Source organism: Aegilops tauschii, chromosome 6, assembly GCF_002575655.3.
Source record: "Aegilops tauschii subsp. strangulata cultivar AL8/78 chromosome 6, Aet v6.0, whole genome shotgun sequence".
Lineage (NCBI taxonomy): Eukaryota > Viridiplantae > Streptophyta > Magnoliopsida > Poales > Poaceae > Aegilops > Aegilops tauschii.
In genome coordinates, this window is record NC_053040.3 from 85,061,124 (window position 1) to 85,074,459 (window position 13,336).

The 13,336-nt window shown below is 46.7% G+C and overlaps 2 protein-coding genes across 2 annotated transcripts; one reads left to right on the plus strand and one right to left on the minus strand.

The window, feature by feature from the left end:
• Positions 1-2,386: 2,386 nt before the first annotated feature.
• LOC109763136 (G-type lectin S-receptor-like serine/threonine-protein kinase LECRK1) lies at positions 2,387-4,523 on the plus strand. Its single transcript, XM_073500626.1, has one exon. It carries the CDS (start codon positions 2,387-2,389, stop codon positions 4,079-4,081), a length of 1,695 nt encoding a protein of 564 aa, XP_073356727.1. The 3' UTR covers positions 4,082-4,523.
• Positions 4,524-9,505: 4,982 nt separating this feature from the next.
• LOC109763135 (uncharacterized) lies at positions 9,506-10,216 on the minus strand. The gene has a single exon (XM_020321991.3). The coding sequence runs from the start codon at positions 10,214-10,216 to the stop codon at positions 9,506-9,508; it is 711 nt and encodes a 236-aa protein (XP_020177580.3).
• Positions 10,217-13,336: the final 3,120 nt, after the last annotated feature.

Consider the following 13,336-nt stretch of genomic DNA (forward strand, 5'->3'; position numbering starts at 1 on the left):
CTCTTCTTGGGAGCACTTTCTGTTTTGTTTTTCAACAATGCATGATGTAACTTTCTATTTTTATTCTGGAATGCACATTTCTTTTATCATTGGGTCTAGGAGATGTTGATACACTCGAGGAACCTGTACAATCAGTTGTTTTACATTCATTCTGTAGTTTTGTCCAGGAATCAATTACGCCATGTGCGTGGGTGCCTATTTTGATCCCCATTGGCCAGGATTCCTGGATGGAGGGGTAAACTTCTGTCCTACTTAGGTAAGATCACACTAATTAGATCCTGTTTAGCTAGCATCCCTTTATATCTGCTATCCTTTGTTAAATTTCCTAAATGGGCTCTCCAGCTCATCAACTCACACATGGCAAATTTTCTGTGGAGTGACAGTGAGGGGAACCATAAGATTCATCTAGCAAACTGCCCCTCCATCTGTATGAAGGAGTTTGGAGGGATGGGTGTTCTTAACCTGCACAATTTGAATGTGTGCTTGCTTGGGTCCTGGGTTAAAAGATATATTGCTGGGGAAGGATCTCTCTGGAGGAGAGTTTTAGACAGCAAATCCTTTGTTGTCATGACAATAACTCATCTCAGTTCTATAAGAATTTCATGTGGGCCATGCAGGCTGTTAGAGTAGGGTATAAGTGGTCTGTAGGGAATGGTAAATCTATTAGATTTTGGGAAGATATTTGGCATGGCAATGCTCCCTTGGCTACACAATTTTGGGATCTTTATTTCTTAGTGAATGAGAAAATAAGACTATTGCTCATCTGTGGGATGGGCAGGAGCTTAAATGTTCGTTCAGGAGAACGTTTACTGATGAGCTTATGACCCAGTGGTTTGACTTGGTTCACATTCTTAGGTTGACTAGAATTTGCCAAGATGAAACAATGTATGTTGTAGTTAACTTTCGAGGGGTGCAACCCATTTTCCCGCCACCAGTCTGGGACATTAGGTACCACGTAAAATTCAAGGGTTCCTTTGGCTATTTTCTCAAAACAAGATTATGACTTGTGATAATTTGAGAAAAGGAGGACTGCCAGAACCCCTAGAATGTGTGCATTGCACTGAGATAGAAACGGTGTTTCACCTGTTTTTTGAATTTTTAGTGGCTATATTGATGTGGAAAGAGGTCGAAACTTTGTTTAATTTGTCCATCACTAATTTCGACTCACTGGCCAAATGGTGGCTGTGCGAGAAAAAACATTTGCAGTTAAATGTGATCACATCTGCGGTTCCGCGGGGACCGTGGAATTGTAGAAATGCTATAGTGTTTGATAGATGCTCTTGGATTTCTACGAAACAGGTGTTTGGCCTAGTCCTGAGATATCTTAAGGACCGGACAAAACCTTTCGAGGATCTGCAAGGCGGAAGAACGAGGGAAGAAACTAAAAAACCCTTTGGAGCTGGCCGACGTGTAGCACGGGCTATTATCCATAGCCGGCGCCATTATTTTACGCGTCGCAGCCGGCAACGGGCACAGAAGAAGTCCATAGTATCACTATCCTATCGGGAGGGGAATTTTTGGTTTATGGAGACATATACACCCTATATCGGATTTTTTTTAGTAATTCAACAAAAAGTCAAAAATTCCTGAAAATATTTTTGAAATAAACTTGACCTTCTATTGTACTCGTGAGAAATAAAATCCACAAAAAAAATATCCTTTTGACTTCTTTTCAAAAAAGACAAATGTTTGGCTAAAATAGTGTGAATAGTGACCTATAATAGCAAATAAATTTTGTCTTTTTTGCTGTGAGGTCAACTTTTGTTTCTGCCGGCACGCCTTCTCTGCTAGTTTGATTAATCACCGAGAGCTACGTTCCGTCGTTCGTTTTCTTCCATGGAAAGGTCGAAGCTACGAATATTTCGCCCAACAACCTAGTCTTCCTTGAGAAAACATGATTGACTTGTTGAATGGTTGGTGGCTACTACTGCTAATAGTAACTGCAATCATCGTACTCTACGCAGTTAGCGAGCAAGTATAGATTGAGCTTAGTTAGCACTTAGCAGCTCACCATCCATGGCCGCTTACCATTTGCATCTGCTCTTGTGCTTAGCGCTAGCCATGCTTGTTTCCCTCGACTTCTCATGCGCGCAAACGGGCATCACATCTGGGTCCCCCCTCAAGGCCGCCGCAGGCGCCGGCTGGTCGTCCCCGTCAGGCCGCTTCTCTTTCGGCTTCTACGCCACGGAAGGCGGCCTCGCGGTCGGCGTCTGGCTGGCCACAGCGCCCAATGTAACCATCACGTGGACGGTGGACTGCGAACCGCAACGACACGGCAACGGGCTGCGTGCTAGGGCTCATCGATGACGGTCGTCTGCTCTGGATCGGCGCGCGCGACCACGACAGGACCGTCGCGCAGCCGTCAAGGCCGGCCGTGACAGGCGCCATGCGCGATGACGGCAACTTTGTGTTGTTCGGCGCTGACGGCACGGTGGTGTGGCAGACGTTTGAGTCCCCAACGGACACCCTGGTCGCCGGGCAGGACCTCGTGCCCGCGGCGCAGCTCTTCTCCGGCGTGTCTGACACCAACAAGGCCGTCGGGAAGTACCAGCTCACCAACCAGCAACAGGACAGCAACCTGGTGTTGTACCCGGTGGGCACGCCGAACGACGCAGCCTCGTCGTACTGGAACACGGGGACGTTCGATTTGGGTTTCACCCTCATCTTGCGCCTTGATACCAGTGGCCTGCTCTACCAGGTGAACAACGATGGCAGCTTTACCAAGAACCTGACACAGCCTGGGGCCTTAAAAGCGGGAGAGCAAGCCAACTACCGACTCACGCTTGATCCCGATGGAGTTCTGCGTTTGTACCGCCATGCCTTCGTGTCTGGCGGTGCGTCCAATACCACCGTCGCCTGGAGCGCTCTGACCGGTCGGTGCCTTGTCCATGGCGTTTGTGGGTACAAGAGCTACTGTGTCCTCGATCAGGATCGGCCTAGCTGTTTGTGCCCGCATGGTTTCGATTTTGTCAACGCGAGCAATTCGGCGCTCGGTTGCACGGTGAACTCCGGCGACTGTAAAGGAGGGCAGCAACAAGATACTGTAGACTTCTCCGTGAAGTTCATGTCAAACATGGAGTGGGCGGACATACCGTACGAGGTGGTGGGCAAGGCCACGAGCGCGGCAGACTGCATGACGGCATGCATGGCCGACTGCTTGTGCGTCGCAGTACTGCAGGACGCGGACAAAGGCACGTGCAGCAAGCAGCAGCTCCCTTTGCGGTATGGCCGCCGTGGAGGCAGATACACGCTGTTCGTCAAGACCGCGGGAGCGGCGACAAACGGCAGCAAACCCATCGGGCGCACGACCATCATCATGTTGGTTTGCATCGGCATCCTAGCATTTGTCGCGTTGTCGGCCTTCACTGCATCCGGGTGGCTACTCCACGTGAAACGGAGGGCCGTGCTCCGGAACGTGGCACCCGCAAACGCGGAGGCCGGCGGCGGCGAAGGCTTGGAGGAGGAGGAGGTGGCGCCCCTGAGGTCATACAGCTACCAGGAGATGGAGCGCGCCACGTACTGCTTCCGTGACCCGGTGGGCCGTGGTGCGTTCGGCACGGTGTTCAAAGGTGCGCTGCGCAACTGCGAGAAGGCTATCGCTGTGAAGCGGCTGGAGAAGCTCGTGGAGGACGGCGAACGGGAGTTCCAGAGAGAGGTGCGCGCCATCAGGCGGACGAGCCACCGCAACCTGGTCCGCCTCCTCGGCTTCTGTCACGAGGGCGCGCACCGCCTCCTGGTGTACGAGTTCATGAGCAACGGCTCGGTGGCCGACCTGCTCTTCAGGGGTGCCTCAACGCCTTCGTGGTCCGACTGCCTTGGCATCGCACTCGACGTGGCCCGGGGCCTGCACTACCTCCACGACGAGCTTAGCAGCCGCGTGACCCACTGTGACGTCAAGCCGCAGAACATCCTCATAGACGCAGCCGGCACGGCCAAGATCGCCGACTTCAGGCTTGCCAAACTGCTCCAACCTAATCAGACACGCACTTTCACCGGTGTCCGCGGCACGCGTGGGTACCTGGCCCCCGAGTGGTACAGGGGCACGGGCCCTGTCACGGCGAAGGTTGATGTGTACAGCTAGGGCGTGGTGCTGCTCGAGATCGTGACGTGCAGGAGGAGCATGGAAATGGAGGAGGCCGGCGAGGAACAAACGCTGATGGAGCTGGTGTATGAGTGCCTACTGAAGGGTGAGGTGAAGAGGGCCATGAAAAGGGAGGAGGAGGTCGAGACGACGGCCGTGGAGCGGGTGGTGAAGGTTGGGCTCTTGTGCGTGCAAGGAGAACCCGAGTCTAGGCCGTCCATCAAAACCGCCATCTTGATGCTGGAAGGACATCTAGACGTACCATTTCCTTCGCCCCCGGCTTCCTAGCTAGTGATCAACTTTATATCACCCAGGTCGCCGGGAATATGATGAACAAATCGGATATCAAATGCAGATGTTGTTAAAATTGGTGGAGTCCAAAAAAATGGTGCAAAATACAACATGGCGTTACTATTACTTTTGGAAGAAAAAAAATAAAAAAGGATATATTAAACCCTCAAGGAAACAAGAAAATTTGGTTTGCTAAGCATCAGGAAGCATGTAGGAAGGCGAGAAAGCTCCTTCGCGGCCGCGCTGTTGGAACGCTCGATCGAGCATCGCGTTTTGGTCACTATCCTTCCATGTATTGACCATCCAAAATTCTCTTCCCCATTGAATTCTAATGGTGGGACCCAAGGTCTCCTCCGTAATTCAATGGGTGGGTTTTCTCTCACCCTGATTTAGGTTGCTATATATCGGAAATCAGGCCATGTTACGCACGAGCGCCAAATAGCATCCCCCGTAGGAAGGATGTAGAGCGAGCATTCGGAGTGTTGCAAACTTGATTTGCCATTGTCCTTGTCCCGGCAAAATTTTGGAAACAATAGCTTTTATGATGCGTCATGACAGCGTGTGTGCGGGGCCGGTCCTGAGATTTTTGGGACCAACGCAAAACTTATTCGAGGCCCCTCTTAGTACAAATGCTAAAATAATAACCAACTTTTAAGCGGCAATATGCGGCGCCGCTCATCGGGCGTGCAAGTGATGATCATCTAGTGTGCACTCTTACGCACCAAACCCAACACGAATCATCCAGAGCGTGTACGAGTGTTACCGCATCAAAACACCCGATATCTATACATGAAATATTATCAATGATTCAATAAACTCTTAAAGTACATTAAAACAATGTTCATATCAAATAGAAACATACCTTCTGTAAACACATCGTCATGGTGGCTAGTGGAGACCGTGCGTAGTGCGGTCTCCTCTTGGCGACTCGGTATCTTGTCTCTCGGCGTGGCCGTGTGGGGGTGACAATGGGAAATCTCGGAGTCAAAAACACATCTTGGGGGCAGGTTATCCTTTTAGGAAAAAAAAATGGTCAGTATTTGACTGTTTATCAATCATATTTGTTCAGCAAGTGCAATTCGCAAATTTGCGGGAAAAGATCGAACGATACCTTACAAGTCCTTCAGAAGCCATTCAGATGTCCATCTACCCAACTCTAGTTGTGATCTTGAATCAAATCCAGAATAAAAATAAAAATATTGATGCCTCATGCCACATCTGTTGTTTAGTTTTGCTGCTGCTCTACATGTGCCTTCCCTGAAACTTCCGTATCAACGTACGTTCAGAGTCATGAAAGCAAAAGAGATGGTAAGTTTCTCCATCTTCAACATATAACGAACATAGATGTGCAGTTGTGCACCCGCAAAAAAAAAACGAACATAGATGTGCAATAGATAATGACCTAGATCACAGGTAGGAGGAATCAAGCCATCAGGGTGGGCGGGCGTGGGAAACTAGAAAAGAAGGAGGCGTTGCTGCATACTAATTGGTCGGCGCGGAAGAGCTGCATCGCCGACGAACTTGTTCCATGGATGGAAGTGCAGCATCGATGCGGCGGCGCAGGCCAGAAGCTATTCAGAGCGATATGGTGTGGTTAATCCCACGGTTTGCGGGAGGAATCCAGTACGCTCGCTGCAACCGGGCGATATCAGTGTCGCGTACGCCTCGCCTCTTTTTTAGCAGTGCGTACGCCTCGCCTGCGCTGATGCTACTACGACCACGCTTCGGCCTTTGGATGATTGGACCAAGCAGCACTGGCCCAGGTGCGTCCCCCCTCGATTTCAGGGGCCCGGGCCCCCAGAGGGCGGGCCTGATCATGCACAATATGATCATAGAAGACGAGCGAGGTCAACCAAAGGACTTTCGGTACTTGTAGGAGCTACATGACCTTGTGAAGGACTTGGGAGGAACCTTATTGTTGTGACCATGTGAAATTGAATAAAGTTTAATATTTTGATATTATGTTGTATTGTAATTCTCTAGTTCTGTTGTGCGCGCATGGACTGCATATCAATTCATCTTTATGGGCCTATAGGAGAGTCTTATGTGATAAATTTGCTTGGGATGAATGGCCGGAGTGACAGATATTACCGTGTCCTGAGTTTGTAAAGTTATTGCATAAGGAGTAAGCAGGGACCCCAAAGTTTAATGCTATTATCTTAATTATTCTCTTATAATTGTGGATACGGTAAGTATGTTTTTTTGTTCAAGTGAGAACAATACATAAGTTTAGGCTCCACCACACTTATCAAAGCAATGAAAGTTAATATCAATGAAACTAGATGAAATTCTCAGAGAAGTATCCAAAGTAATATCTTCGCCTTATCCTTAGCACAATTAAGGGTTGTGTCACTTGCTGCACCATTACACTTTTTATTGTAATTTTACATTCTTACAATTATTCTCGTGAGCAAACAAATATGCAAACAGTCTTTGCAGTTTTTACTATGGTCCTTGATATTTTCCACAAACAAATTTGTTCTGCTCCTCATTAGGTTCAACACTTTACTTTTCAAAAGGATTTACGATTGATCCCCTACACTTATCACTGTTGCTCGGTTACCGTGCCCACTTCATAGTGTTAATTGTTGGTTAGTACTTTCTCTGTTGTATTTTATTAGTGAAAGATATATACCATAAGATTTTCATACATGTTCATTTCTCACAGATCATGTTCATTATGATGTCTTGTGAGTAGTTCCATCATGTTCTTGAGGACTTGGTAGAAAACCCATTGTTAAGAATAATATGATTTGCAACAAAGATTGATGTCTGATTATATTAATTTACAATAAAAATTTATGTTTGATCATATAATTTCTACATATTTACAGAAAGGAACGGGTGTTTAAAAGGAGACTCGTGAAAATGTTAAAATAGAGAATCTGCTAGAGTGCCCAAAATCTATATTTTTAGATTTTGAAAAATGGGTGGGTTTTACCGAATAGATTTGCTATATCTCATTTAGATGAGAAATAACAAAGTCTTATCTAACTTCTACATATCATTTGAGTGATCAAACATATTATTATTATTATTATTAAACCTGCATTAATCTTGACGAAATCAAGTTATGTAGGAGTTAGATGTGACTTGGTTAAGTCTCATCTAGATGAGCGCTAGACACACCCAGGGTCTGTCTAGGGCACATCTAGATGTGCCCTAGTTATTCTACATATAAATGTCAATCATACATATAAAGAAAACAGTTTTGCTAGATGTACCATTAAGTATTGCACATCTAAATCTTATGTCATTGATCTTACGCGGAGATTCATGTGAGCATTTTTTTCTCTTCTTCTTTTTATGTTTGAATGAGTCACTTAGATGTGCAATAATTAGGGTGCATCTAGATGTGCCCTAAACACACCCAAAAGAAAAAGAAAAAAAAGAAAGAAAATAACCGCACGAATCTTTGTGCAAAATCAATGACACAAGACTTAGATGTGTAGTATTTAGAGCATATCTAGATGTGTTTTAGTAAAAGTGATACATTAAATAGAACACGACCACATAACCAAGGAAAAAGGTAAACACACAACATGGCATGATTTGGCATGGTGGGTAAAACATAAACTAGTTGGATCCATCTGTTTGATTTGCCCGTAGTTTCAAAAAATGAGATACTCGCTCTTTTCCGGTTTATATGGCTTAAATTTGAAATCTTATCAACCAAGGTAGATGATGAGTGGAGAAATGTATCTCGTAGTTTACAAAATTACTCAAACTTTAATCTGCATTAATTACAATATATGCATGGATGACCACTAAGACTAGGCACAGTGATGAGTAACTTAGATTAGTAACATGCATATGTTACTAGTCTATGTTACTACCTTTATAGTGGGGAGTAACATCTGTGCGGTGTCATGCAACACTTCATTTATTAGATTGTAGACTCATCTTGTATTGGTATGTGTGATGTTGCTCATAATATGAGTAACTAGCTATGTTACCACATGGCTCTCTTTCTTTATTAATTACTTGCCACATCATCTATTTTGCCTAGATATGTGTGCTGTTACCATCTATGTTACTCCCACTATGGGTAGTCTAAATGAGTAGGAATGGTTACATGCATTAGTTGGTTTCTTTTAATCCTTACATGCATCAATTTAATGCACCTTGGAATGTGAACATGTGGTGGAAAGAAATGAAAATAAGACTTATAATATGGTAAAACCAAGAAAATAAGATGAGCCCAATAAACCGGAAAGGAGGGAGTATGTATCTGGCACGCCGGATCTTTTGTGTAGAAGTACCGAACGCCTCGTCCCATGTTCGATTACCTAGCGCGATCCTCCTTCCCTGTTGATCTCTCTAAGGGCATCTTCAACGACGACCCGCAAAAACCTACCGCATCCATCCGCAGACGTGGGCTGGGGGGGAGGGGGGCAGTACGTCGACACGGATGCGGGTCGACATCCAAGCATACATCCGACCTTCCGGATTTTCCCCAGTCCACACGATCAAGTAGCTGCATGCAAAGGGCACAGAAGTTCAAATAGCCGCATGCAACACTAGTTTATATTTTAAAAGGTTCAATTATTTACATCCCAACATTGTTGTCCCCTTTCACGGTCCACTGATGCTCAATCAGATCTTCCTTGAGCTGCTCGTGAGTTGGTCGATGTCGAATTTGTTGATGCATTTGAATAAACTCCTCAAATGCGGCCGGATTCTGGTCCAGAAGTTGGATAGGATCACCCATGTTCTCAAATTCCAGAGCTGCGGCAACATACGATCATGTTGTGGCATGATCACACAACATGCCATCACCTCCCACAAGGTCTCCAGATCCCATTGTTTTGCAGGTCCATGAAGAACTGCAAAACGGGCCTGAAGAACTCCAAATGCCCTCTCGACATCATTTCTAGCCGCTTCTTGTCTTTGAGCAAAGTGAGCCTTTTTCTAGCCAATTGGGTTTGAGACGGTGCTGATAAAGGTAGCCCATGGAGGACAGATATTGTCAACCAGATAGTAGCCCAAGTTATACTCATGTCCATTGACAGTATAGTGGCAAGGAGGATCTTTTCCTTCAGTCAGACTCACAAACAACGGTGATCGTTGCAGCACATTGATGTCATTGTGAGACTCGGGCATGCCAAAGAAAGCGTGCCAAATTCAAAGATCCTATGATGCAACTGCTTCAAGAATGATGGTGAGCTTCTTAACACGCCCCTGATATTGCCCTTGTAAAGCCTTCATGCAGTCCTTCCAATTCCAATGCATGCAGTCAAGAGATCCAAGCAAACCTGGCCACCCTCTTGCTTCTGAGATTATCAGGAGCCTCTCGGTGTGTGCCATAGTTGATTCTCTCAGGTATTGAGGTCCAAACACCTCGACCACGGCAGTTGCAAACATGACCATGGCATCTCCGTATGTGCTCTCATGCATCCATAGGTACTCGTCCCACGAATCAGCGGTCGTGCCATATACAAGCATCTGGAGTGCAGTCGTGCACTTCTGGTAACCAGAGAAGTCAATCGTTCCCACGACGTCCTTTTTTAGGATGAAGTAGTCATCGTAGGACCGGACGCCATGGTACAAACAATCGAAGACGGTCTTGCGCATCCGAAAACGCCGGCAAAAATAGTCGGCAAATAGTGCATCGGGGGCAAAGTAGTCGGCCATCGGTGTCAAATGTCTGCGCGCCCTGTTGCGGTTGAGCACTCGATGACCCATGATTGAGCCCTTGGAATTGAGAATATGCTCCTTCGCACGCTCCGCGTCTTTAAGGACCGTCTGCATCATCGCCTTCTCATCGGAGTACTCCTCCTCGTCCGACGAGCCATTGAAGGACTCAACATACTGCTCGTATATGTACTCCAAATCGGAATCCATTGCTGCAAACAAGAAGGGACAAGTGTTTTTAGCTCCGGCAATTCATCGAACAGTTGTCGGGCATGGTAGAGGATGGTACCTGGTGAGGCGGTCAGAGGACAGGGGTTGAACGGAGACGGAGGAGAAGCGACGGGGAGCCTTGCTGGATCGCCGGAGGTGGCAGAGACGCGGATTTCCGGCAGGGTGTGGCGTGGTGGCCGGGATGGTGGAGCGGTGGCGGCAAGAGAGAGAAAGAAGGAAGGAGAGAAAATGGAGAGGATGGAGTTGTGGGGGCTGCGAAGGGTTTTGGGTGGGCCTCGGGTGTCGGATTCGTATGTTTCTCGTGTCCGGAATTCCGCAAACCTCCCTCACTTTTATCTCCGTTTTGCATGAGAAATTGCGTTCGGACTGCTTTGTGGACCGATACAAAACCACGTTGGATGGCTTCCTCGGTCCGGACATGCTGTAATCCCGTTTTCCTTTTTTTTTCTACAGATTGTTTTTTCTCTCATGCTATGGTGGTGTTTGGTTCTCTAGTCCTAGAACTTTTTCTAGTCCCAACTAAAAAGTCCCTAGTCTCTAAAAAGTCCCTCCCTGTTTGTTTCCAGAGACTAAAAAGTTCCTAGTCCCTTCCTAGAGGTTATTAAATGACCATGTTGCCCCTAGTATATAGAAAAATAACAATCAAACAACACCATGGGGTGGCGGGCCAATGGGTGCATGGAGGGGCATTATTGGAAAAGTCCCAAAAAATCCCAAAAAGACTCTCCTTGAGAGTCTTCTTTGTTTAGTCCCAAATGCCTAGTTTAGTCCCTAAAAAGTCCCTCCCGTTTGATAAAAAAGTCTCTAAGAGAGACTTTTTCTAGTCCCTACACAAAAAAGTCCCTGGAAACAAACACACCCTATGTGATCCCGATCGTAGCGGCCGTTTCCTTTTTCTCTCCGTGGTTTGTTTTTCTCTCGTACGTGAGCACTTCTCTAGCGCTCCTCCCCTTCTTTTTTTTTCTGCAGCTGTTCTTCTCTCCCGTTTCCTCTTATCTTTTCCTACGGTTGTGAGATGTGAGTTCATAGCCAACAAAAAATAGTGTCATGGGAGGGCATTGATCCACAACCTCATGAACAAATTCTCACACTAAAAACCAACTAGGTTAGGTGACTCCTTTTTTTTAAACTTGTGGCACACTTTATTCAAATCAAATAATTGTTACATCACTAACAAGTTCAGATAGGATAATCTGCGGAGGATCACCCTCCCAAGAAATTATAGAATTAGAATCATAGGAACTCCTAGCGAGCTTGTGTGCCACCTTGTTTCCTTTCCTTGGACAGTGAGAGTACAAAACTAAACCAATATTTTAAGCTAAACGAAAACACTCATTCAGAGTGGCAGAATAAGGACTCAGGATATCAACTTCCCCCTTGCATGCCTGGATAATCTCAAGACAATCAGATTCGAAGATTACATTTGAGCATCCCCACTGGTCCGCTAGCTCCATGTCATTCTTCAACGCCAAAACTTCCGCTGCAGCGACATCAAGCACACACATAAAGAGAGTTGTTGACCCAGTAAGAGTCTCACCCGAGTGGTTTCGAAGAACTCATCGCGATGCATTTTTCATGTGAAAACGGTTTTTGCAACGGACCGATGGTTTGAGCTACAAAACATTTTGAATTTTCGAAGTAAAGAGAATCGAGGATGACAACTGTTTTGTTGTCAAATAGTGCATACATGTTATTAGAGAAAGGAATGCAAGTGAAATAAGAGTAATTAGGGAAGAAAGGAGTTGGGTGGTAGTTTTTGCTATTTGGCACATGCGTGCCAAATATCGCGGTCCTTAAAAAAAACCACCAATTCTGCCCAAGCATGTTTGCTCCTCTAATGCTTTTTCTCTTTGACTGTTTGACGTCATTTTGAAAAATTCATATTAAATCAAAAAATATAAATAAGATATCAAAAAGTTCTAGAAAACGTCATCTATATGTGCATGTCATTTGCATTCACAACAAAGGTGTTATTTAAGCCACACGAGATTATTAGTATTACTAAAGTTATTACAGATGATGTTTTTTTAGAATATTTTGATATCTTATTTCCATTTTTTGATTAATATGAATTTGTTATGAAGTTTTTAAAATAATGGTTAAATGGTCAAGGGCAAAAGTATAAGAGGAGCAAATACACTCGGGCAAAACTGATTTTTTAAACTAGTGGCAAATCAAACCGGTGGGATACAAGTAGGGGCTTAAAATTAATTATCCAAGCCATCACCGCCGCCATGGTGCCCGCTGGAGAGCCAATCATGCGGACCATGATACGGGGCCGCCCCCACGACATCCATGTCCGAGATACCACCAACTGCCCACATTGCGGTAGGAAAAGGAGAAGGTGTCTCCTTTCACTCCTAACCTGACATCAACCATGGACTGTGGGTCGACGCATCCATGGTAGGAGGCGCCCACACCTGCATCTCCAGCTAGTCTCGGTGGACCTGCGGAGATACAACCCCGTGACTACCGACGGTTGTTGTTGAGCAATCTCACACGACGCCATGCCCATGACCTTCGACGTCGATCTGCCTGACAGAATAGCGGTGACCGAACCACCACCATCGAGCACCGCACCCACGATGAGAGGGACCTCATCGCCCACGGGCACGGCCCGAACCGAGCCCGTCATCGCCTACATGGAGCAGGAGCTCCGAACCGCCATGAGCCCCAATCTGATCTTCCCGAGTATGAGCCCCAGGTCCTAGCCATCTCCCCCACGCAAGTAGCCCGATTTGCCGGCATGGACCCAGGAGAAGGGAGGAGCCAGCACGACCCGCGTCTCGCCATCGAACACCATCCGTCGTCGCCCAAGCTACTGTGACCACATCTCCAACTAGTGCATACACCGCACCACGATCGTACCAGATCATGGCAGGGCGCATGAGATTCCCGCCATGACCCAGCCCTCTGCTTGACGGATTCACACCGAAGGCTGCCAATGGAGGCGCCAAGCACCTCGCCGCCACCCGACCAAGGGAGACCAGAGTCAACCCCCACATCAGATCTGCATTCACGCTGTCGTCCCTGCACCTGTCGGACACCGACGCCATGCCTTTGCCACACACCACGCAACTACCACGGCCTAAAGGTTGT